This window comes from Ptychodera flava, chromosome 22, assembly GCF_041260155.1.
Source record: "Ptychodera flava strain L36383 chromosome 22, AS_Pfla_20210202, whole genome shotgun sequence".
In the NCBI taxonomy this organism is placed as follows: Eukaryota; Metazoa; Hemichordata; class Enteropneusta; family Ptychoderidae; genus Ptychodera; species Ptychodera flava.
The window spans coordinates 5670620-5697605 of NC_091949.1; the positions used below are offsets into that span (position 1 = coordinate 5670620).

Below are 26986 nucleotides of genomic sequence, written 5' to 3' on the forward strand. Positions count from 1 at the left end.
TACGATTAATTTCGAAGGATATTAATATAGATGCTTCAAAATCTAATACCTTTTACTATTTTGGAGAGAAAACTTACCCTTTCTGGTCTTGCTTTCGCACGATCACGACTTCAGGGTGCGCTTACAAGAAAATGTCGCAACTTCCGTTTTGATGCATCATGGGATAGGAAAAAGCACCAAACTTGAACACAAGTGTTTAGAATAGAACGCCTCTTGCACGCCGATGTTAAAATTAAAACGTTCATGATGATTTTCTGATTTTCTTTTCAAATTTTCAAAATTTCAACATGTAATAAACGTATAAAATTATTTTGTATACTTCCTTTTTTAGAAAAATCATGCTTTCAGCAATTGTAGACCGGAAATATTTTGCACTTAGTGGGAAATTCGTCACACCTAAATCCGTGTACGTTTGCAGACAGCGAGGCTGTAGTAAATTTAATATAGCCATTGTAAAGTAAAAAAAACCAAAAGATTGTTAATTGTTTTACAGTATTGTAAAATTTCTGTGATGCTGAGTTTTTGAACACTTGAAGGAGATGGTTGTTAACACTACGTGTTCAGGTTAAGAACACCATTGTTAATAATATGAACACTAGTGTTAACAATATGAACACTAGCCGTTCAAATTTGAACACCGACACGTACATTTTGAACGCGTAAAGACGCGTCTAGCGTCCGCTATTTTTACAATCAAGAAAGACAGAGAGTTTTGCTGCACGTAATCTTTATCTGCACCTAAGGACAATATAGCTTTCTCTGTATTATTCATATGCGTTTAGGAATTTATTTAGAGAGACAAATGTACAGTTTATTTTTATACTCCGACGATATATATTTTTGAACATTTGGCGCTCCGTAGTGAATGTTTCTAAAGAGGAATTTTACTCTGACTATGTACAATGACTAGAAATTGCATATGTTCATCATCGACTTGTTTATTAATGTATGACGATATTGGATTCTCAAATATTCGACTTTAAAATATTATCACGTCTGCATTATACATAGCTTGTGAATAAGATATATTTTTATAGCCGATCTTTCTGACGTTTTTAGTTGTAAATTAATTCGAAGATGATTTAATGCTGGCCATGAAACTTCATTCAGGAACTTATCATTGACGCTAATATTTATAAATGAGCCGTAATGCTCAACACTCAATATGCCGGCTGATTCATTTCATTTGGCCCAACGCTTTTTACAATATGATGGCATCACACTACGTTTCATATTTATCGCGCCATTGTAATACCAAGACCAATACAAACATAAAAACAGGAAAGGTCAAGTGAAAAGATTAAAAAATGTTTGTAAGGCAAAAAGACGATGAATTTTTGTATCGTATCTTTAATAGATGTCCTGACATTTATGCGGTGTCGCGGCCATTTTGTGTATTTTGTTTTGTTTTGTTTTGTTTTGTTTTATTAGCTCTAAAGATTCATCTTTCGACGAGACGAGAAGAGAAATGTCGGCATGCAGCGGTAACTCTTACAAGCATCGAGATGAAGACGTTCTGTACTCTTCTATTACTATGTCGGTAGCATACAATATAACAAACACAAATTAAGATTTCTAGCGTATCAAAATGTTCTTTTGAACTCCTGTGCTAATAATGGTATTGTTTTTGTGTTTTTAGTATTTTTAACACCCTCTAAAGCCGATGTACACACGCTGGTAGTCACTGAAAACATATAAACGACATTATGCTGGTATCAGTCACGATACTAGTGTAATCAATGCCATGATTCATGTTCTGAATAGCAAACAATATAAAAAACCCATCAACCTATCTTTTGTTTTAAAGATCTGATATGGTAGAGAACTTAAAGTTTTCTGCCGAAATACTGTTTGTGTCAACATAGGAGATATCATACATGTTTATACGATCTTCTCCTACTTGATGTCTCTCGCGTGCATGTTATTTGCCTGACTATAACACGTTAGCTGCTCAGAAACCAACCCGCTAGCTGACCAAGGATAGGATATAGCACTTGTCAAATATGTATTCTGAATGTAACTATTACAATCTGTGAGCTCTGTTGGCAATGTAAGGCTCACATATCTTCGTAAATATGTTATTTGTACACGATCTAGTATTACTGCAGAGACATGCGTCCTCTCATGCGAGGAATGTGAGGTATTTCAGAAACTCAGTTGAGTGTCAAAGATGGATGTGTCTAAAGCCCAGTTTAGCGATGTATTCATTGCCATGATAAAGTGTCGTGCGATATCATGTGATAGCGTCAATTTAATTGCGAGAGCTTCGTGAACTCTAAGAAAAATTGTAACAACTTCACTCGGTTGTTGAGCCACTCCTTTTTAAGGATGGGGGATTTGGCCGAGCGGTTTTTATTGTGATGTCTTCGCTAGATGACTGGATGCCATACTTTGGGAGTTCGATTCCGATCGAAAATTACTGAACTCACTTTTCAATCAAACGAAATACACGATGCTACAAAACGAATCGACGCGTCATCCCAGTTGACAGTTGTAGCAAACAGCTGCGTTTTGACTAAGGCTACGGGGACTACAATGAAACGTTCTAGGCTGGCACATTGAGTGTCTGTAGAGATATAAATTATTCACTATGTATCTTTGTACGATCACGTGACATCAATATGCTAATTATTGAATCCCAAATTGCTTATGCATTGACGTTATATAGCAATCAAAACTGACACAGTCCTTGCGCTTTCAAGTGATTAAGATGAAAGGCCAGGAAAAGAATGGTTTACGGAGTATCATCTCAAGTTTCGCAAAGAATACCACTGCCCATGGGATGCCAAACATTGCCAATAGTACATCAGCTCTAGGTAGGGCTGTCTGGTCGGTCATCGTTTTGACGGGGTTTAGTTTATTTTTGTGGCAGTCCTCGGAGCTTCTAATGCAGTATCTAGATTTCGGAATCAAGATCAAGGTAGGTAAAATCGAATTTTGTTACAGAGCCTAGTATACTTTCGTTCGAAAAGCACAGAATATATTCAACATTTCCTATTAAAATGCCGAAATTAAGATTTCTTGCGTATCAAAATGTTCAATTTAACCTTAGTGTAAAAATTGTACTGTTTGTGTGTTTTTTGTATTTTGAAAACCCTTTCAGACCAGTGTAAACACGCTGGTAACCACTAAAAATATCAACGACATTTGTATTTCAACAATACGGCCCAGGGTGTCTGGTTATTCTCTGCTTGCGATACCAGCGTAAATCAATGCTATGTTTTATGTTTGTGAGTAGAGGATTGATGTAAACATACGGTGGAGAAAAGGCAGTTCTTTGGGATTTTAACATTGTCATGTCATAAATCAATAATATATGGTATCTGGGTTCATAGACATAGCTGGATCAAGTAACAAGTATGGTGTGAGTTATTTATATTTTTTTTAAATATATCTATTGGCCTAAAGGGCAATGACAATGCACGGGGTCACATCAAGGGGGTCAAATGTGTTGTTTATGGTGCTTTTAGTGAATACAATCGAAACACATTAAGTGTAAGCTTATGGCTGTCGTTGTAATGTTCCTGTCGCTTCAAGGACGCTATAGCTCTCTACCGCACCGAATCGCTCGTCACAGGATACTATGTTCATTAATGACTTATAAATCCAGCAACGTACGACGCTTAACCGTTAACCGACATAAAAAGTTGACAAAATCCATCTTGATACAACACGAAAAAATCAAATGTCGATGGCAGTTTTTGCCACACTATATTTAATAGTTGCACGTAAATGGGTTGTTTTTTTTTCGCGTCGTGTTAAAGTACATGATTGGACAGCCGGGACGCGATTTTAGGGAAAATAAAAAGCGAAGTATTCTTAAAGAAGTACTTGGGACAGCAATAAAGATTGACACGCAAGTATATGAACAACATCGAAAAATTAAATTACAATAACGACAAGCATCTTTCAATCATCCGCTCGTTCGTGTTAAAACTCGTATATGCCGCTAATGTCTGTCGTAGATTTTCTTTTAAATTTTCTTTTTTTACATCCATTAACTTTACTCTTTATAATAAATCATGATAACCACGCAACAAAGTTGTAGCTGATTTGCTTGCACTGCGATTACGGTCCGATTTCAAGACATTTATTTAAATCCATTATCAGTCAGTGAACATGCCCGTACGAACAGAAAGCAGCTTTATGACGGTTGCAAAAGTTAAAAATATCACTTACTGCCGTACACAAAGTTATGACGCACGAACCAGAGAGGGTCAGATATCGTGGATGCAATATCTCATTTCTTTCCTCAGACATCACCGCTTGACCCATGGAATTAAATTACTTCATTACAAACACAGACTCCATTTGTATTTCACTAAGCATCAAATTAGTGTTACGATACATAATATTGTGACAGGCAAACCAAATTTTGAAAAGAACATTTATGGGACAAGAGCAATTTTGAATTTTTCCAAGCAGCATTTTATGTTTCCCATTGAATTTGTTTCGAGAACTATAAACTACACATGCACTTATATATGATCTGAAATTGATTCGACGAAGAAATTCATATGTACGATAGTCTAACTTGCTTTTCGGCTATATTTTACCATAATAATTTTCCCCTGACTAAACTACTCAATGCATCTTGTTGAAAACCAAAAGAAACCGAAAAGACAACTCGTTGTCCCCATTTTCAATAAAATCGACGCGCTATTTCTCCATGATATTTATAAGATATTTATATGTTTTAGTTATGTAAACCATCTTTAGCTCACGTGTTCAAACACGTGAGCTAACGTCGTTGCGATATCTGTCTATCCGTGTGTCTGTCTGTCTGTTACACGATAAATCAAAAACGCCTGAACGGATTCAAGTTCAGATCTGGTAGACAGGTACTTTATGCTAATTGCAAGAACTGATTAGATTTTTGTTGGTGTGGCTTGCATATTAATGAAGTTTTCCACATAATAGTTTCCTACGGAGACAGTAATGACAGTGCCGACATATATCAAGAAACACTGCACAAAATTTCATGAAACTTTTCACAGATGATAATCTCAGAACATTGTGATGATACTGTGAGTGTCATGTCAATTATCTACTCAATTGCATATTTGATGAACTTTGTAATTAGTGATATAAGTCCGAAAAACCTACACCAAATTTGATGATACCTTCTAAAGATATTGATGTGATAGATATCTAACTGTAGCATTGGGCAGTGTCAAGTTAATAAAAAGCTCATTTGCATATTTTATGAAGTTTTGTAATTGGTCATATAACTCCGAAATAACAGCACCAAATTTGATGAAATCTGCTACAGATACTGATCCGACAGATATCTGACTGCGTTGTGAAGGATTTAGTAATGTGAAGTTAATTGAGGGTTCATTTGCATATTTAATGAACTTTGTAATTAATGATATAACTCTAAAATTATGGCACAAATATATTGAAACCTGATACAGATATTGACCTGATGAATATCTAATTATCATGTGAAGCACTGAGCAGTGTCAAGTTAAATAGGGTGCATTTGTATATTTAATGAACTTTGTAATCAGTGCTATTACTCCGAAATTACAGCATTAAATTTGATGAAACATGCTACAGATGTTGGTCTGCTAGATATCTAATTGTCTCATGAAGAATTTAGCAGTGTCGAGATAATAAACAGCTCATTAGCACATTAAATTCAGTTTTGTAATTAGTGATTTAACTACGAGAATACTGAGCGAAAGTTGATGAAACCTGCTACATACAATGATCTGACAGATATCTGATTGTTCTGTGAAGGTTATATATAATGAACATATTGTAAACCACGTGAGCACATTCAGTTCACATCTGGTTCTTGACTTGAAAGCAGAGCCGTCGAGTAATCAATCAACTTTCTCGTAGCGTGTGACAAGTAATTAGACCTTTCAAATATCCAAAAATTGTCGTTACAATTAATTTGTTACAAGTCATTGTGTTCATCCAAAGTACCTATCTTATCGTCATAATCCTTTTTTACATTTCATGCAACGGAACAAACAACAAGCAATGTGACTGATAAAGCTCAATGACCAAGGTCATTCAAGATTAAACCTTTTCTGAGAAAGAGCATCCAGAGTAATTGAAAGTTTCTCCGACTTGTTTTTGTGAAACCTGAAAATCAAGTTTTTCCATTAAATTAACAAAAGGCATAGTTATCATTATAATTTTCAAATTTAAGATATTTTTTCTCTAATGCCAAAACTTACATGGCGGCCGTTGATTTTTATGTTGGATAATGAAAGAGAATAGTTCAAAGTTTCATTGAGGAAAGTTTGCGCAAATGTTTGAAGCTGTCTGTCTGAAAGCGGGATGGATTAACTTTCAGCTGGCGCGGATGAAAGAGCGTGTGTGCAAATTCTAGTATGGCATTGAGAGTAAATTATGCAAAAGGTCACCCCTGATAGTTAATGGTGTTAAAAACAATTTAAAAGACAACCGCGCGCTTAAGTACTTTGACCCAATTACCTCTTACATAACACCTTTAATAATCAGAAACACTATAATTCCCCATTCCCCTCCAACTGTGTGTTCAAATCGCATTTGGAGCAAGTCCTGTGATTACATTGCTCCCTGCTTATGTCATGACGTAGCTTACTATATCTGACTTTTTCAGACAGTGTTAAACTTGTAACCTATAATTTTTCAATGGTACACCAACCATTCTGCAACTGCTCTTTCCAATACGTTTTTATTTGGTAGATACATAGTTGTGATATCAAAATATGATACGTCTGTTTCTCAATAGATGAGTGACAGCATTCCTGACTTTAGCTCATAAAGTAATTTGACAGTTTTGCCGAATTACGCTAAATTTGGATGTGGTCAACCTTGACATGTGCAGCATGATATAACAGGGTACGCTTACCTATTCCGGACACCTGGTATCACCAATGAATAGTGGTTCATGGTGTCACTAATGTTATTGATATCTTTTATTTGTTTCATGCACCTGCTTAAATGTTTTGCCTTGAATGTTGCTGAATATTGGACTTATTTTCATGTCATATTGTTCATTAACCTCTTAAAAAACTGTCTTTGGCTGGTACCCGGATATTGAGTTACATCTATTCTGTTTATACAACTGTGTTCCATAAGGCGTGTCCGCCGTCTTTGTAAATTGCGAAATAGATTAGAGTTTGTTAGTATCATGGTTGGTTAAGGTCATGACTATGAGAAAATATGGTCGATATGTATACGAATTACGACTTTGGATATCGGAATTCGTTGCTGACGTATACCTACGAAAATTACCGGTATTTATCAAAGATCGATGACATCTTTAGTGTGTTATGACAAATATTTTTTCGTGCTACCGTTACTTATATCAGCTGAGATATACAAACAAAATTAAACGAATAATTGCCAGATATGACTTTCATGGTATTCATGCTAGGTTGGCGATATTGACAGGCTTTACCAATATTTTAGATCACTAAATAACTAACCACAAGTCCTACGGTGTCTAGGTAGGACAACAATTCTATATTCCCTGGTGGCCTGTCAAATTTGTTTAATCTTTCTGACAGTATTCACTTTTCACGCAGATCCGATGTCACGTCTAGGACAAAATGTCAGTTTCTACCTCCTGCAAATAGTGTGTGAGAGTGTACAAATATCATTAGGCAGAGAACATTAACTTAATTTCCAAACACTCATGGGAAGTTATATATGGCACCATAATAGGACAATTAGAGCATTTACGCATCCCTCGATAATTTTGATGAATTGCATATTGAAGTGAAATTTCTGATGTGTAACATATCATATATAGAAAAGCTGAACCAATTATTGAATGACGTTACAAGTCGGGACAAGCTTCTGAATATGGACTGAAAGGTTTGCCTTCAGCTATTCACACAGCGTCTACAGTTTTACATTAATAACTTTCTAGGTCACTGAAGATAAGGGAGAATGTTTTATGTGGGCGCTTCCTTTCAACCATCCTTCAGTTGCCAGATAAATTGTACAAAATGAAATTTAAAGGCCACTTCTGTAATTGAAAGTGCGGTGTTTACTCTGTGCCTGGCTCTCTGTCTAAAGTCTGTTCATACCACATTACCACAAAGACTGTAATAACGAATGATTGCTGGGATTAAGTGTTACAAGTCGAGTACGCTCTCATTCGCTAAAACAGAGTCTCTCTCTTTTAAGTAATGAAAATATTTCTACCAAAGGGTTAGAAATTACTAGTAACAAAGTAGAACTTGCAGATTGGTTGGCGAATGCGCAAATCAGTTAGTGCATTTCATGATAAACAAATAGCAAATAGCAAAATGGACCAAAACCGCGTGCACACACGCCCACTTATTTCCATGCGCGTTTTGTACACATGGATTTGTTTGTACCGTCATCACGTATTCTGTGTTGGGTGTACCGGGCTGTAGAAAACATCGCCTACCATATGTATATAACCAATACGTGTCGTCAGATTTGTCGAAATGAATAAGCATGTCCTCCTTCCCTATGCGCAGTACTCACAACACAACTTCGCAACAAAATATATTGTGTCAAGTAGAGTGATTGCTGACCTCTGGGGCTCTAGCGTGCGATATGTTACTAATACATGTCCTGACTTGTGATGTGAACTAGCATTTGATTAAAAACCTGTGCTGTGAGGACGGGTGGCTGCCAAAATGTCAGCAACTTATTCAATTTCGACAAATTATCACCTCAGCTTTCGGAGCTTACTTGTCGAATGATTTCGACCGCCAACTATTTCGCTTTTTAGTAGGCGTTCTACTGCGAGTTCGAATCCGATCACAAAAGTACTAAATTTTGCGACCTACGGTACTAATTCATGTCTTTTAAGCTAAGTCCTTAAGTCGAGTTCATGCGCAACTAGCATTTAGGCCTTGATCGATTGCTTTTTCCACTTGACCATATCTTTTCAGTCGCGCATAATATCTTTCACTCGACAGATCTAAATAATGGAAAAGCCGCCCCTTGGGTATAACCTAGTTATCGTCAAGGTCAAATAATCTGCGAAATGCGATGTGGAGTTGAATATTAACGTTAAAGTTGTTTTATTTTCTTACTCATCCAACAGGCGAACCCAATAAACATAATGAAGCACCCAATAGAGCAATGGGGAGTAAATCGCCTTGCCCAGGGGCACAACACCGTGCTGGAGTCTCGAACTCACTGTCCTTTGACAGTAAGTCCGTGACTCTGGGACCTACCGGGTGTCGAAGTCACCATCCTCCAATAGTGACTCTGGTACCCTAACCACTGTCCCATGGTGCATTCAAAATTATATTAAAATCATGTTTAGTGAGACCAGTTGTATAGTATTATATTTTTGCAGCATATGTTTGAAAAGGCTTCGATACGTTGTTAAAAAGAAATTTGAAAATCGTGTCGAACGGTACCTCTTAATTTGAAGACAAAACTAATCCAAAGAGACCAGAATATCCCTCTTACAGAAAGGCAACATAGGAACTGTCGTTTTATTCTAACCGCATTACTGCCTGTACTGGGACATTTTTTAGTAATTGATAATTTAAAGAATACATGTGAACTGATGAAACCTGACAGGTGCTTAAATAGGTATGTTATTACAATAAATTGCAATTGATAACCGGTTGCATTCGTGCCGATCTGGTAATGTATATTTGCATCTGTCGTTACAAAGGTGTCAGTTAGAATTCAACTTAAATTAAATGTCCCCTGCAGGCTTATTGATATAACCACACAGTATATTGCCATCTGCAGGATTTGCTAATACATCACTACACGCTGCGCAGATATAATTTAACAATATTTACTCGATAGATAATAGTCTATGCAGACTAAGTTCTGAAGAAAATTATATGAGGCCACTGTGTAAACCCTTGGCAGTTCGCAAGACATGGCTAAACAGAATTCACCTAATTGTCATGAGAAAGATGTATAGTCTATGATTTTGTGTAAAATGACAATTTACAAAGGCGTATGTGGCCACTCGGAGGTCATTCTGTCATTATTTTTTTTCATATTCGGAAAATATTTCTCTGACATGCTTGGCCTCCACTCATTAAACTCGTGGCCCGAGTACATGGACTTCGAATTATAGCAAAATGCCCATTTTCTTTATGTTACGAGGTCACTAAGCTTTTTCAAATCAAGAGCTGTTTTTCAGGCACGATTGATTGAAAGACAAGACCCAAGGGACGAGGCACTGTAGCAAACATATCACTTTGCGTATCTCGATATGGTTAGGACCATCCGGCCTGAGGACCATCCTTCAAACCTAAACCTCCGGGCGCCACGTGTCAATAGGTCGGGTGGGTGATTGGTAGGCCCCATCTTGCTATTGTTAATGACCCGTTAGTTGTTAATCACGAATTTAGTGCTGCTGCTCTCCGTAATTCAAGATGAGGACGTCCGTAAATGTAGACAGCAGCCTGCCTTTGTTACATTGTCTGAGAGTAGTTAATCTTTATCCTATAGCAAGCCTTCACGTCCCTGGAACAACCAAAACTGTGTTGTATCGACACTTCTGATTGGCCCGTACGATTTGGAGTTGTTTGCCAAATGCTGCATGCGATTATTGAATGGTTTTCGAGCAAGATTTGGTGATGAAGTCTGTATCTGGCCGATCGTGCCACATATAATTTCACTGAACTTGACATCGACGAAATACATTAGGGAACTTCAGCTGAGCTTCCAGTGAGTGGAAAAATTTCAGAGGGTCATCAACTGGCAAGCAATATTCTCCAATGGACATTAGGGTGCTACCGACTTTGAAGTAAAAGTACCTCTAATAAATGTCACAGAAAATTAATTTTACGGATAACAAACAGTTGTATTGAACACAGGGAATTTAGACTCCAATCTGACAATTAATGTTTGTTTTGTTTGTGCAATTAATGTAGGTCTAAATGTTTCTTTGCAATCAATATCAAAGTTAAAAAGATATTGCTGTCTTTCGCTATTGTTGTTAGCGTAAGAACAACACCATAGTGATTGGAGCTTCTTTGTTTTAGATTTACTCCCTTCTCTCTACAGACACTGAACATTAACGTACAGTGGAGAGTTCAAATGTTGGCCGGGATACATAGAAGTATAGCACTATGTTGATTTCATGTAATTAATTACACATATTTTGTGATATTTATGTGGTGCAAAAACATGCACTTAGACATAAACTGACATTTTGATTTCATGAATACGATTGATGTTAATTTCCCCTGTGGCGTGAATGTGAACACCAATAATAAAGTATGTTCAATTATCTTTTTTTATTTTTCTGTTTCCCCTAATTTGCACTTGAGGTTCCAAGCATTCGAATTTAATTATATCATAGCTTTATCAATACCAACGAATTTTGTGACGTCATCCCTCAGATTATCACTGATAATGTATTTAGAATATCAGGCATTGAGGCCCAAAAGCGAGCATTACAGATAAATGTTTTGTGTTGTATATATTTTTACGCAAATGTCTTTCGCAATAACACCCGATAAAGCTCCTAATTAGTTAAAATTAGGAGCTTTATCGCTTTTTTAATCGCTTTTTTTAAAAGCGCCATCCATCGGGATGATTGGTACTATATTCATTATTGTCTTCTTAGAGAAGTACAAAGAATACGTCACATCGTCTTTCCACATGTTCATTTTGCGTTTTGTCGACTAACTGCATACTAAAACTCCCCTGGCAAGCAACATCAAGTAGAAAAATCAAAAAGATATTTTTATAGATGTTTCTTCAAAATAGAAAAACATGTCCATTATGTCAATCAGTCTCCTAGATGAGCAAGCATTTCACTCCTGCCATAAATCACGTTTCTATGCAACTCAAGTTATTTTGGTCTGTGCTTTCTTTGCCAAGTAGGTACGGTACGTTTTCAGTTTGAATCCGATCGACAATGTCAACAATTACTGAATTGTATCCGTACCTTTTTTGAAACATTTGTTTTGTTTCCTGATGTGTTAAAAAGAAGATAGATAGATAGATAGATAGATAGATAGATAGATAGATAGATAGATAGATAGATAGATAGATAGATTGATAGAAACATACATACATACATTCATACATACATACATACATTCATACATACATACATACATACATACATACATACATACATACATACATACATACATACATACATACATACATACATACATTCATACACACACACACACACACACACACACACACACACACACACACACACACATACATACATACATACATACATACATACATACATACATACATACATACATACATACATACATACATACATACATACATACATACATACATACATACATACATACATACATACATACATACATACATACATACTCTTACATTCTTTCTTCTTTTCTATCAACTTAGTTGCTTCCTTTCTTTTTATTATTTTTCCTATCATAGTACGACCTTGTCACAGTACCAAAGCTGACATTCCCGACAGTGACTGTCTGCAACACAAATAAAATTCGAAAAACAGAGATCCTGAATTCGGAGCATCGAAGGATACGCGTAGTAGACGAGGATTCCGTTCTCCCTTATTACGGTATGGCGCCTTAAATGGCGTTTTATTAATTGTATGGTTCTCTATGCTAGGGAACTTTCAATGTTTTAATATATTTCTTCTACGATCCGTTATTACGTTTAGTCCACGATTGTAATATATAAAAAAATATTGTAGATCTGTTTTGCTTGCATCCAGATATTTTCTCGAGGAATACCCTTTGGGTACTATTTTTGACAATCCATTTCTTTGACGTCACGACAGTAGATCTTCGAAGAGGTAACATTTGTCGAGATGGCCATGATATAGAAGTGTGTGGACAATACATTCGTTGTTTTCGAAATTCGATCTCTGTCTTGTACAGAGAAGCAATTACATCCCTCATTTTTTGTCGAAGGCTCCGGAAGGAATCTACGGTTGCGATAAAACTCTTTAAAGTTTCATTGTTGTCCTCACCGATAGATTCTTTGACTGCAACTTCCAACATTTGATAGTCTGCAACCACACATGGTCAAAGAACACACTGAATACTTTATATATTTTCGCATGCTCTGACATATATGTTATAGTATCGGTTATCTTTGAGCAAATGAACTCTCAGTGGCTTAATGTTGTAACAGTTGATATTGTAAGATTAGGCTATACCGCACCGTCAAGGTCACATTTGCCGACAAAGTTGTATACATCAATGTGACAGAGTGACATTGTTGCGGGTTTGACCTCGACTCCTCCACACAGCTTGAGTCCAACACATACTCATATGCTGGTATAAACACGCACAAGCTCAATCAAGGCAACAAATTTATTGCTATGCATGGTGTCGGATAGCTTCTGGGACAATTCTGTTACCAATCCAGGGCTGAAATATCGTGTTTTTTATTCAAGAAAAGTTAAATTCTAGCGAGTTTGAGCGTCATTGCATAAAAAATAAAACTAAATATTAAAAAGTGCCAATTTCTCTCCCAGCTCCTTGCCTACCCAATGATTTTACATGTAAAAATGGTGCACTCTGCATCAAGCAGTATCTTGTCTGTGACGGAATCAACCACTGTCAAGATATGAGCGATGAACATAACTGCGACTATGGTAAGTGTTTGAAAAACATTCCCATGAAAGCCGTCTGTACGTATTTTAATATCTAACGCATGTATCTATCTTTGCCGAACCGTCACAGTATCGCCTTTTTATTTAAGAAGATGCGTGGTCTTTTTCGAAAATAATGACAATACTTTATCATAAAATGTTAAACAAAGAGTGTTCGGGCATGCGGATCTTGGTTTCCAGATTTGCTATCTTCTTTTAAAAGAAGGCTTTTTCGAATTTCGCGAAAAACTCGTCGATTGAGGATGGAGGTGTTGAACTTTTACAGTCTTTTGTTGCACGTCTCCTTATAATCTTTACCTTAGTCTTTGCCACTCGTTTAATTTATAGAAAACGAGCAGTTCCCATGTGAATTATCATTTTACGTACTAGATAGTAGACGGTGAATTAATTAATTAGACAAACAGGTTCTTTGTAAATGAGTATTCATAGGAGTCATAAACGCCAGAGAAATCAAATTTTGTCACGTGTGACAACTAACTACACAAGTTCAACCTTTACACGTCATTAGCCTTGATGCAGCATACTAGTAATAGTACATGTAACATAGTATACAATGTTACATATGATAGTAAGCTTTCATATGTAAAATCCCATGTTTATATAATGTATTCATAAACATAGGTAGCTGTGGCAGTAATCAGTTTCGATGTCTATCTGGTAGTCCAAAAGGATACTGCATCGACGAAAGGTGGAAGTGTGATAGGAAGACCGACTGTTATGATGGTGAAGATGAAGCAAATTGCGGTATACCGTTTTTATTTAATAATGCCTTTTGACTTGGGAGCGAGTATTTCTGTTAAGTTGTGTATTAAACCGCTTGCACTTGGCGAATGCTTAAAAAGTAAGGTTTTGATCTTTTGTTTTCTTTTATTGATATTGCACAGAGCATGTGCACCTACAAAACATGCGCATCTTATAACGTTGCGTTCATTGCATATTGTCTGAACACTTTACTCTAAAATTTTCTGCTTTGCGAAACAAAAGCAAATCATTTGGAGTACAAATGGATAAGTTGTTGTTCATTTCGTTCTATTAGACTGTAATGAATACGAATTCCAGTGCGATGACCCAATTGGTACTTGCATAACGTATGATATCGTATGTGATGGCATCAATGATTGTCCAGATGGCAGTGATGAACACTACTATACCTGTGGTAAATATCTTCCTTTTTCTGGTCCGCAAAACTCCCTTTAGACAACCCTCACAAATCTAATCTTTAAGGTTTTCAGAGTTAGGTTTGGGATTTGTATTAGGTTATGTAAAGAATAGGTTAAGACAGTGTGCGCTATCAAAGACGGAAAACTTGAGGAGGGGCGTTCGGGCAATAATCAACTGAGAACTGTATCTGCGCGTGCACTAAATTTATCAAGTATTTGACCAAAATTGACGACAATCTATCTTTGTAATATCCAACCTTGTGTGACCATTGTGAATTACGTCATGTCGTTAAAGACTGCCAGCACTTTCTTTTTGATTGTAAGGCTGTAAATAATTTTTTGAACAAATTGATGGAAATATTGAATAGGAAGTATAGAACACAAATAAAGCTGATGTGGAAGTATGTAATATATATGGATATTTTTTAGATTGTGAACCGTTAGCAATATTCAATCTTGTTATAATGGTTTCAACCTTTTGTGTGTATAAAGAAAGAATTGTCAATCAAGGAAACATATGGAGATTTCTGATAGACGAGTTAACTGATATCAATATGATAAGGAAAAATAAGGTTCTTGTAGAACTTGTGGATTTTTTCTTGTGAGATAATACAAGTAGTATGATGACAACAGAATTTTTAAATAAGTGATATAATGATATGTAATATGGAGAAAATTGAGTTTTGAAAGGTAATTCATGTTGATGATGTATTGATGATGAATAAAACTTTTTTATTTTAAAGAAAAAATGAATATCCAACCTTAACCCTTTGAGTAATGTAATTTTTCCCACCAAAATTTCATTGCAATATTTTACCAATTTTATGAATTTTTCTTTGAGTCTTTAATAATTTTGGACAAACTGGATATCATATTTTATTGGCTCCAGTTTTTATCAAAATTTAGGTAAAAAATCTGAAAAAATTCACTGGCACAGGGGTAAAATTTATAAAGGTGACAAAAATTGACTTTGGCGCTCAAAGGGTTAACACTATAAGAATACCATAAGGATTCGATTCTCTTGTAGTTTACATGACACTTTACGACTCTTGCTTTAACTTATGCAACCTACTATGAAGTTCCCCTTCCCAACTTAAAATAACCGTTTGTCTTCTTTTTAGTTAATTATTGTTTTCGCATCTACTTTAGTCATTGAAGCTTCTAATAAGCAGATGCTGAACATTTGAGTGAGTTTGAAGAATACTACTTCACCGAGAAAAAAGACTGTTACCAGCAGACATCAATGTAGTTACGCGCCCTAGTTTCAGAAGCTGTACCATGTAACTTGCTTTTTAACCAGTTAATTAATTACGTTGGCCAGGAGTATTCATATGTACTTGTTACTGTATGTTCTTGTCCCGACGATCTATCCCGTACTATTACCTATAAAAACTTGGCTTTGTGACAACACTATTTCTCTAGACACACACTTATCTGCTTCATCACCAAACAAATATGAACTGTTGTTTGTATTGAGTTTTGGAAAAAATCTTTACACGTCTAAACATACTGAAAGGTAGTATAACCAGCAAGTTCACGGAGTACTTATTGGGCCACCTCAACGGTGTCGCTTTTCATCTGCTCTATATCTCATCAGGTTGATCAATTTAGCACGATGTTCAGGAGAAGAAATGACTGACATCACGTTAATGGTCAATGTCAACAAACACTAATGCTAGAACAAGGAGTTTAGGATCAAGGACTGCCTTTATAACCCATACTCAAGATGCATCTCAGTGATAGGCAAAACGCACTATCATCGCAAGGTTTCTGATATTTTTAGGGTGTGAATAATTTGCATAGCTAAGTTTGCATGTCTTAAGTACGGAAGTTCAAAAAATATGCAAATATGCCAATTACATACCAGGATATTGCTCAGTATGTCACGGCGCAACAACTGCAAATAATAGTTATATATGTAAATTATCTAGACCCTATTAAGTGTAACGTTACTGAGTCATACTTTGGCGCAGTCAGCTGCTGTACATAGCACTACACTCGTTCGAAGACATAAAGTTTAATATATCTCATAGGTAATTAAGTATGAATTTCGGCGAAGAGCGTCGTAATTCCTGCACAATCAAACAGCTGTGCATTACACAGGCGAATACCTTTAAATCCAATGGTGACCAAACTGGGCTGCTGACAAACGCTAAGATGGCTTTGGTTTCCATAGACTGTACACAGTAACAAGACCCATCGTACTTTCGACTACTTTGTTACTACTGTCAACCACATCTCTGCTATTCGGAAAGTTTTGTAAGCATCATAACAAACCAGGATAAAAACATTAATCATTTCGTAAGTTTGTTACCATGAACACTGCGTTTTTACACTGCTTGGAAATGTCATCGTTGCTTCTTTCATACACGGCAAAATGTGACTCGAAGTTACAGATATTTAATACACCCTCTTATATTATTCTTATTTTTCAAGGCTTAATGGCTTTCGAGGCAACATACTCTAAACGACTGTCCCCGAAAGATGCTGTTCTGATCAGAGATTCTTCCATTGGAGCTTGTGCCCAGTCCTGTCTCCGTTTTAGCGAGTTCGTGTGTTTGTCATTTGATTTCAACTACGATAAGGGAGAATGTCATATCAATCCCGGAAATAAAGACACGATTGTGTTCTTCCTAACAGAAGATGATGACTATGTATACTATGAGAGGATTTATCACGGTAAAAAATTACTTTTTCAAATCTAAGAATATTCTAAAAGGGGTTAACTTTCTTTTGATTCTCCTTTGTTATCCAAACAACAATTGATTGCACCTACATCTTAATAGAACATTGGTTCCTGCTATGTATCAAGTACAGGAGTGATTTGTTTTAGTCACATCGCATATATTACCCGATCAATGGGACTTAGTATTAGTAGCACAGTTCAATGAAAAAGTGTGCATATTGTTGCTGTTCAGCTTTTTCATATTTTGGGTCCAACTTTGAATTTCTTATTTTGCCTGTGGTATTTAGTTTGTTCTGAAAACATCTAATAACTGGTAGTTTTTTGTAAAATGTCGCCCAATCCACTTCATTGTTTCTTGCAAGATTCCACTTTCTTCGGAAATGTGTTACCTGTTGTCCAATAATTTGTATGCTTAGTACGGAGCGTTAAATTGCATAACTATTAACTGTAATTAATGTCCTTATCATAGATTTCAGCGCCCTTGACAGTAACACAGCATTGAAATTCGAACGCTTTCCGAACGCGAAGATTCCATCGGACAATCCGCCTCAGAAGACAACCACTGAAGAATGTGCGCAGCTATGCCTAGACGAGATCTCTTTCGATTGCCTAGCTTTCACATACGAGCAATCCGCAAGTCGATGCTGGTTGCACAATGCAAGTCATTCATCTGATAGTATTCCCTTGATAAAAGTTTCCACACACGACTACTATGACCGCAGAGGTATGTAAAGTGCGACGTACTCATTACTGACCTGACGAGCGTTAAGCCTTGCACGGCAAATAGTTTACGCTTACTTACATTTTAAAAACACGTGAACGTTAATAGTCACAATCTTAGTGTAAGGGGGGTTCTAATTGACTGGGTGTTGTATACTAAGTCAGTTGCGCTGAACATTGGCTACAGTAAAGTGTAGCAAAATGTCAGTCAAAATTACCAAAAGCAGTTGCCAATATAGTCAGACCGTCATAAGACCCCATTGGTAAAACTGTTCTTACATGACCTCTGGCACACCATGAGTAAGGAAACAAAAAGAGGTGTTTTGAAAAAACGCCTACGTTGATTGCCCGGGGATTTCGAGAATTCCGGCTAAACTCTACCATGTCATGTTGTATGACATAATTCTTCAATCCATATACGAAAGGCTTGTAAACAAAACAAGTCAGTAACATATTTTTATTATGCTATCCTCCATCTTTCGTTGTCCTATTGATTCGTTCAAAGACCCAAGAAAAAGATAGTTTCCTAGGATCTCTTGTTCGTTTAACCCCTAATCACAGTACAAGCTGTAACATGCAGTCTTTTCACAAAAGTTTATGAATGTCCGAAATAGTTCATTGATTTAAGATTGTATTTTTACGTCTGCTTGCAAGTTCCTCTCGTACATTTACTAATTTAAATGTTAAGTGGAAAGTTTGATGCATATCGAGAATGATGGGCCCTCACTTTGTTATTGAATAAATAGTGCATATTTTAGAGTGCCTTTCATAATGTAAACACGGGAATGAGCCACAAGAATAATGTAAATTACGGTGCCAATCAACCGATTCGGGGCTGTAGTCTGAACAAATTGCTAAGGGGCAGAACCTAGCTTAGCTAGAATTTGGGTAATTTACAAAAATTTACATATTGACGGTGTAGAAAATCCACTCCCTCTTCCGCAGGCTACAGGCCTGCTATTATGCATCAAATCTGTGTTGTTAGATGTTGCCCTCTTAATTTTATAGGTATCGAATGTTATGCACAGGAGGATGGGGCAGACTACCGTGGCCGGATGTTTGCTGCATCAAGTGGGGCTCTCTGTAAAAATTGGAGTTCCTTAGATCTTAAGTTTACTCCATCGACAGCACCTGGCAAAGGGCTTGGGGATCACAATTACTGTCGGAATCCAAATGGTGCAACAATGCCTTGGTGTTATACGAGTGACAAAAGCGAAGTAAAGGAACGGTGTGCAGTGGGCTTGCCAAAATTGCAATGCCTCTCACAAAAGCCAAGAGAAATAGAGATAACGACAGTCACTCCTAGTCCGGATTCTACAACTATACCACCAGCAGTAGTAAATTGTTTCGCCGATCCAATCGGTGAAGGATATCGTGGAACCAAGTCAATCACCGTATCTGGCAGGCGATGTCAAAACTGGTTTGCTGACACCCCACATTCCCCAACCTGGTATCCAAATATTGGTGTCGAAGATGGCAATTACTGCCGTAACCCAGACGGATCAGAGTTGCCATGGTGTTATACTACTGACCCAGATATAAGGTGGGAATATTGTGATGTCAGGGAACCGCCATGCATTGACCGAGGTAGATGAACTTATATTTGCTGTGTAAAAATCGTCATCATCATCATTATCATCATCTTCATCATCATCATCATCATCATCATCATCATCACTGTCTTCGATGTATGTTACCATACTATAGTCTCCGTCGAACAATTGATACCATCATACAACTCTGCTTTTTCTTCTTTTGCATCCAGCAGTTAACGATAAGCCTTGGCAAATTGCTGTAAAAATAGGCTCAAAATCAATACATTGTGCTATACATTATCAAATGTAAATGTCACACGTTAGGATGATTTAGTCCAAAATGGATGATTAATGACCACTTTGATCTTGCGGCCATATTGGACCTTGATGCAAAACAAATCTACTTGCATTTTTATGACATAGTGTCATGCCCTTGTGCAAATTGTCCCTTACATGGTCTTGATATGTTTGAAATAAGGCTCTATACATAAAAATGAAATAAAATGGCTGAAAAGGCTGTCTGGTGAGTGTATTGGATCTAAAATGTTGATTCATGGTGGTCTATGAGAAAACTATGAACATTTTTTTCCAATATAGAAAGAGCAATATCTGTGCATTGATAGACGTTTGATAATTGATATCAATGTACTCGATTGGAATAGAATAGTTACAAGTGCACAGGATTTAAGAATTTTTTTTGAATTTCACTGAAAATTTTGATTCACTATACATGGCTATAAACAAAACTATGAATATTTTCTTATAACACTAAACCAGCTAAATCTGTGCGTTTTATAAATGTTTAATAATGGATATAACTGTACGTGATTAGAATAGGGTGTTTGAAAGTGCGGATGTGAACAACAAATATGATATTGGAATTTCACCGAAAAAATATTCATTCACTTCTCATTGTAGTTTACGGGTAAAGTATTGCACATTTCCCCCGACAAAACTTGCTGTATCTGTGAATGTATATGTAGGCCTATATGTTGCTAGATATTAACTTTTAGGCTTTAGTAAGTTTCTTGACAAACAATAATAGTGTTCTCTGTATAATCGGATCACTGAAAATTGGAGGGGTCACTTGTTTTGCAAATACTTTTGAAGGGACATTATTTTTCGCGGTGCGAAACAACAAACCCCCTCCCCCTTGAAATTGCTGTCCAGTCCCTTAGAGGTCAACGTGTCAACCTGAAAAAGGAAAACTAGTGCGTGATACGTATTAAGACAGAGGAGTGCGATGAAAAATGTGGCCCAAAACTGCAATCGGGACTGTGTAGTGAACTGTAGTATAGGCAAGTATCGGGTATACCTTTAAAATTACTTTTATGTTGAATTAACATATGTGAATCAAGTTTAATGTTATGCGGTTTACATTATATTGTTACAGAAAAGGAATGCTATACGGCCGAGAATGGAGCCGATTACAGAGGTTTTACGTACGTCACTATTTTCGGAAATGTGTGTAAATCATGGATGGATATACAATTACCAGATGGTGTGGTCTTCAACTCAAGCGACGGAATCGCTGATCACAATTACTGCCGGAACCCTAATGACACCGATGCACCATGGTGTTACACCACCATTTCTGGAGATTCGTACCAGTTTTGCGATGTCGGACCACCTCAGTCGGAATGTCCGCCCCCTGCAAAGTCCGACACAAAAGTGAAAGAATGCTTTTCCGACCCGAAAGGTTCCGATTATCGCGGAACTGTGTCAACGACAGTTTCTGGCCTTACGTGCCAAAAGTGGACGGTGCAGTATCCACATGCACACTCGAGAACCCCCGATTTATTTTTAAATGCCGGTTTGGGAAATCACAACTACTGCAGAAACCCTGATCAAGAGCCTTCTCCATGGTGTTATACCACAAGTCCGCATATAAGGTGGGAATATTGCGACGTTGGAGAACGGGACATGTCATGCACGCTGTTGGGTAAGTCTCTCAGTTAACAGAGCAATAGTAATTTGCCACGCATTAACTAAGACTTCGGCAATGTCCTGGATTATTACGCGAATGATCATTATTCAGTAATACCATGTAGGACTTCTGATATAACATGCACCGATACGAATATTTTATCTTAATGCTCAGTAAGAACTGATTCGAAACATGGATTTTTAAATGTAAAAATTCAAATGTATGTTCGTTTCCTCCATCAACATAATTTTCTTTCGGCTACTAATTTTTCCATGACTTTTAGCGAAATGCGGATATTTTGCACTGTAATACGGCTTCCTTTGCCAAACAAAAAGAAGAAAGTTACTGAACAAGTCAATTTTGTCATGCTGTAAAAGTCTTTTGGGAAATATATCACATTGTGATTAACATGGTTAATCGACCCTCACGACTTGGCGCACCACATATCACTATGGACTGCTATAACTTCGATGTCGTGATCTGTTGTTGGCGTTGAATGTAATATAGGGTGTGCCCACTGATTTGCTTCAGGAGATATCACTCCGTGTTTGCCGGCAAATTTGTTTTTTGTGTAGTGATATGTGGTTAAGGATTTACAATCGTAAAGAAACTTGTTCTTAAACTCAAATAAACGATGATGAATTTGAGTCGAGCTTTATGTGAACACCACTATTGAATACAATCAGTGTCATTTCAATATGTCACAAGATCACTTCGTTACAATTGCTAATAGAACATTTTCGGCGCCATCGAGTATGTACCTGTCCTTACATATTTTGAAAGTTTAAACACAGTCCCTTCACTCAGTGTGGCTTTAAGTTCGATTGTTTCTTACAAATATATCTCTTACGAACACAGGGATCGAATGCTTCTACAATCGAAGGGCGACTGATTATCGAGGATATATGAGTAACACATCTTCTGGTCGCATATGTCAAAAATGGACTGAGCAGTCTCCTCACTCCCATAAATATGATACAGAAATTTATCATCAGCGTGGTATAGGGGATCATAATTACTGCCGTAATCCAACCGGAGAAATGTCGACAGCTTGGTGTTATACAACTGACCGTGATATTGAATACGAACTTTGCGATGTTGAATTTGATCGGGAAGAGTGTGTGACAGGTACCTTCAATGGGCGAAAGCCAAAAATTATATTAATGAAAAATGGCATCCTTGCGGGTGTTGCGGGCGACAACTTTCGTCCGTATCATCGGACAGGAAAATTTCCTCTGGTAAAAGGCGGGCAACTTTGAAAAGACAAAGGGACGGGCATTGACATTCGCATCATATGTTTCGAAGTTTGACGATTGAAAGTGCAAAATTATTTGGTGGGCAAATAGATTAGAAGCTTTCACTCGGAGACAGGAGAGATGTGGCAGTCAGAATATTCAAATTGTGGTAAGAGACCTTGTAAAAACAGCTTGAATTTCCATTCCATTCTGTTCCATTCAAAACTTAAAGTTTGTTAAAAATATCTTAAAACAGTATATTTAATTATATTTTTATTTATATTTATATATGAACATCGATTCCAGTAATACCAAAGTTTTCCTTTTCTCCTCTTTATGGTATGAATAGATCACGTACTGGACGAATTCTCTGTCTCATTCGCACCACATGAATATCTCATGTATGATCAACAATATGACGGGATGACTGAAAAACAGTGCGCCACCATGTGTCTCGAATACAGTGCATTCGTGTGTCTGTTTTTCGATTACTTCAATCAAAGCCGAACCTGTTATTTGAGTTCCAACTCTTCGCATAACAGCACGACAGCAGTTGTGCAAGCAGACGTTATGCGTTACACAAGGATACTTGATGGTGAGCGGATAGCTGCAAGAATTGTAGTCGTTGAGAGCACTCGTTCATCTATTATGCGTTCTGAGCATTTGTGCTGAGGTTGAAGTTAGATTAAACAGAAATCTAATTTAAAATCATATTCAAAAGGAATATATACTTTAACCTATTGTGGATGTATTTGCAAAACATTTTTCTTTAGTAATCACAATGTTTTTTGAAATATACAATATGCAAAACCTAAAATAGATTAGCGAGTGATCAAAGGTCGAATGCGCCCTAGTTACAGTTTTTCTGACCCTCGTATTTTTTACTGTAACAATACTTTTCTGGTCTGCTAAGCGTACCATTTAAGAGTTTCATTTGGAAACACGCGGAGCAAATTTAGTTTTCACTGTGTTTTTATCTGTGAAACTACAAAACTCCATGTTGTGGCATTCAGTCAGCACGGACTGTATTGATTTATCTCAATCATTGATACAATGATCCCTGGTTTTTATTCTTGCCATAAAAAAAATGTCTTCGACATTTCCTGGGGAAAAGTTTCACCAAGTGTTCGAAACTGTCTTTTTTCGAAGTGTTTGTGATATCAAGATGCGATCAAGTGATTTGGCTCCAGTGAACAAGTATTGACTGGTTCCAAGGGTTACGTGAACACATATTACCTTGTCATAAGAACTAAAGTGAACACACTGCCTGGTTGTAAGAGTAAAAGTGAACACATATTGCTCGTTCATAAGGGCAATGACAAACACATCCCATTGTTTAGTCATAATGAAGTTTGATTTCTCTTTTGATTTAACGCAGATTCTGAAATAGGAATATTAAACTTAAAGTTCAATATGTATCCGAACACCAATGTGCTTGAAGGAGGTTTACAGATGAGAGTCACTGCTGCAAACATGTCTCAATGCGTCGATGCATGTGTTGACGTTGAGACTTTTAAATGCAAGTCACTGGACTTCAGTCCGTCGAATTCTACTTGCTCCTTGTACGAAAAGCCTGCAGCCAACGTTGGTGATTTACTGCAGGAAGACATCTCTTACATACATCTTGAAAGACGAGGTAAGCGTAAAGTAGTGAGTGATTGTGATGAACTAGAATGAGACTGAGAAAGAATGTGAAGACTGTTTTAATTTTCTCATAGCACTTTCTTCATGAACATTTATAAATAAATAACTTCCATAGCCGTAATATATATATATATATATATATATATATATATATATATATATATATAATATATATATATATATATATATATATATATATATATATTTATATATATATGGCTCGAAATTAGCGGTAGACCCGCTTCCACAGACTACCAACTTTTCCCTGGGGCTACCAAAACCCATGAAATGGTAGCCAACACGGACTACCAAAGCCCGGGACATGACATTACTTAGTGGACGACATGTTGATTGCTGTGAGATGACCGACGCTCATATACAGTCAACCCAGCTAGACATAAAAAGGCCATACTATGACTTTATTATGCAAATTAAGAGGCGACAGTGCAGTCGAGTTTTTTTGCGACAAACTTTCAATAAAATATCATTATCTGAACTGATTTACCAGGATGACAGGCTCGGGAAATGATGGCCAATGAAAATTCATTTTCATAGTTATTTAATCACAATGCAACAATCACAATTAAACACAAAATTATTCAAACTGCAAAGAAAAAGCTGTCGGGCCATCCACAAATTACGCTTTCCGAAGTGTACGAGATCATCCCATGATAGTGTACTATCGTGGAGAAATATATACAAAATTGCCAAAATAGCCACGGAAAGTATTTGGAACATGACTGTACCGAGTTGTCATCCTGAAATTCATAGCCAATCTATTTTTAGCCATGTTATGTTTACACGTGCTGAGTGAAAAGTCGTTGTCATGGCGAACATCAAACTTTGCATATAAGCTGAGTCTGCGTATGTTTAATAGGTCGTCAAACTTTGAGGCGTCACCGTTGTCCACTACACACGCTATTGCTATACCGTTCTCCTAAGGCTATGATCTGCAGGTATTGATGTCAAATGACTAGAAAATTCACTTCCGGGATAGAATCATGCAAAATAAATTTTTCATTGTCTAGATATAAATAAAAATACCCTTTAAAAAAAAAAAACCTCTTCATTCATGCAGGGGCTACCAGACCTTTTCACTGGGCTACCAACTTCAGAAAATGGTAGCCCAATGGGACTACCAGGCAAAAAAGTTAATTTCGAGCCCTGCTTACCACTGAACAACGAGTCTGGTTGATTCTCACCGGTGAATTCATTCTCACCATGAAAATCACCATTCTCACAGTGCTTGGTGAGAATTTCCATTCTCACCAAGGAGTGCATTTCTCACTGCAGTGAGAATGACAAGAGATTCTCACCAATTGCGAGAAAGCGTCACTTTCTCGCTCCAGTCTCGCAATTTTTTCCTATAGTGTAGAAAGATAGACAGTGCAGAATGGGAGCGCAGATCATTATGCAGATCTCATTATGCGCAGATCGATAACCCAAACCTCTATCAATCAATTTGCGAAATAGTGTCCAGTGATTCACTTTATCGAAGGCTTTTGTCTCATCAAGAAAACAAAGAAAACAGGGGTATTGTGACGCTTATAAAAATCAATTATTTCTTTTAATAAAAACACACATATCAGTTGAGTGACTTTCTTTAAAACCAAATTGATGATCACTTGTGTACAGTAGACTATCACACTTATCAAGAATGAATAATTCATACATCTTAGAAATGGCAGTGGCAATAGCAATGGGCGATAATTCCCAGAATTAGTAACATCACCATTTTTATTCTTTACAAGTGGAACCAAAGTGGTGGTCCATCATGCGAGATGGCAGGTAACCATGAATATGCGCTGCAGTAAACATCACTGAGAGAGGAACATGCAGGCGTGAATGCGCAAACTTTAGATGCTCAGCTGTAATGCCATCTGGACCAGCAGATTTACCACTGGCCAATTTTGCAATGGAATTTCTAATGGCAGTTTGAGTGACAATCATATCTCATCGATAAAAGAATCGAAATAATATCTTTCACAAAACACTCATTACTATTGTTGGTGACAGAGGAAAGCAGACTTGCAAAATGGTCACGTCACAAATTTGCAATGTCATGTTACCCATTACAGCCATAAATGGTTGATGATAAAGGTGACTTCTTTTTACTTTTAACACGCAACACGCTTCCAAAACTGCCTGTCGTTTTTGTTAGAGAGGTATCGGCTAAGGCGTTAGCTCTCATTTGAGACTCACTATTTTTACATATCTTAAAAACATACTTAAACTTAGCACGTGATGTCCTCATGAGATCAAAAATCGGACCTTGTCTGGGACTGCCAGAGTCCCGCCACAACAGGATAGCGTCACGAGCAATGGCATGATAATCTTTAACATGTTGATTCCAACCTGGAATTGATTTAGCTCCATTATTACACTGGATATTAGAAGGAATGCTCTGCAAACCAGCATCCTTCAAAGCTTCAACAATATCATCATACAGTTTTGAAATTGATTGCAAATGAGAAGTTGACTTACGTTTTTTTGACATACCCTGATCAAAATCAAAAAGTGTTCA

The 26986-nt window shown here is 36.9% G+C and overlaps 1 protein-coding gene across 1 annotated transcript in view; it reads left to right on the forward strand.

Annotated features, from left to right (window-relative positions):
• The first annotated feature begins 2662 nt into the window (after positions 1-2662).
• LOC139122531 (uncharacterized) overlaps positions 2663-26986 on the forward strand; it is a 48950-nt gene continuing 24626 nt past the window's right edge. Inside the window, exons 1-12 of the mRNA XM_070687997.1 lie at positions 2663-2920; positions 12352-12493; positions 13418-13537; positions 14177-14299; positions 14592-14711; positions 17152-17394; positions 17871-18125; positions 19130-19708; positions 21050-21598; positions 22442-22711; positions 23168-23413; positions 24197-24454. Of these exons, the coding sequence (XP_070544098.1) occupies positions 2711-2920; positions 12352-12493; positions 13418-13537; positions 14177-14299; positions 14592-14711; positions 17152-17394; positions 17871-18125; positions 19130-19708; positions 21050-21598; positions 22442-22711; positions 23168-23413; positions 24197-24454 (3115 nt within the window). The 5' untranslated portion in view covers positions 2663-2710. The remainder of the gene's footprint in view (positions 2921-12351; positions 12494-13417; positions 13538-14176; positions 14300-14591; positions 14712-17151; positions 17395-17870; positions 18126-19129; positions 19709-21049; positions 21599-22441; positions 22712-23167; positions 23414-24196; positions 24455-26986) is intronic.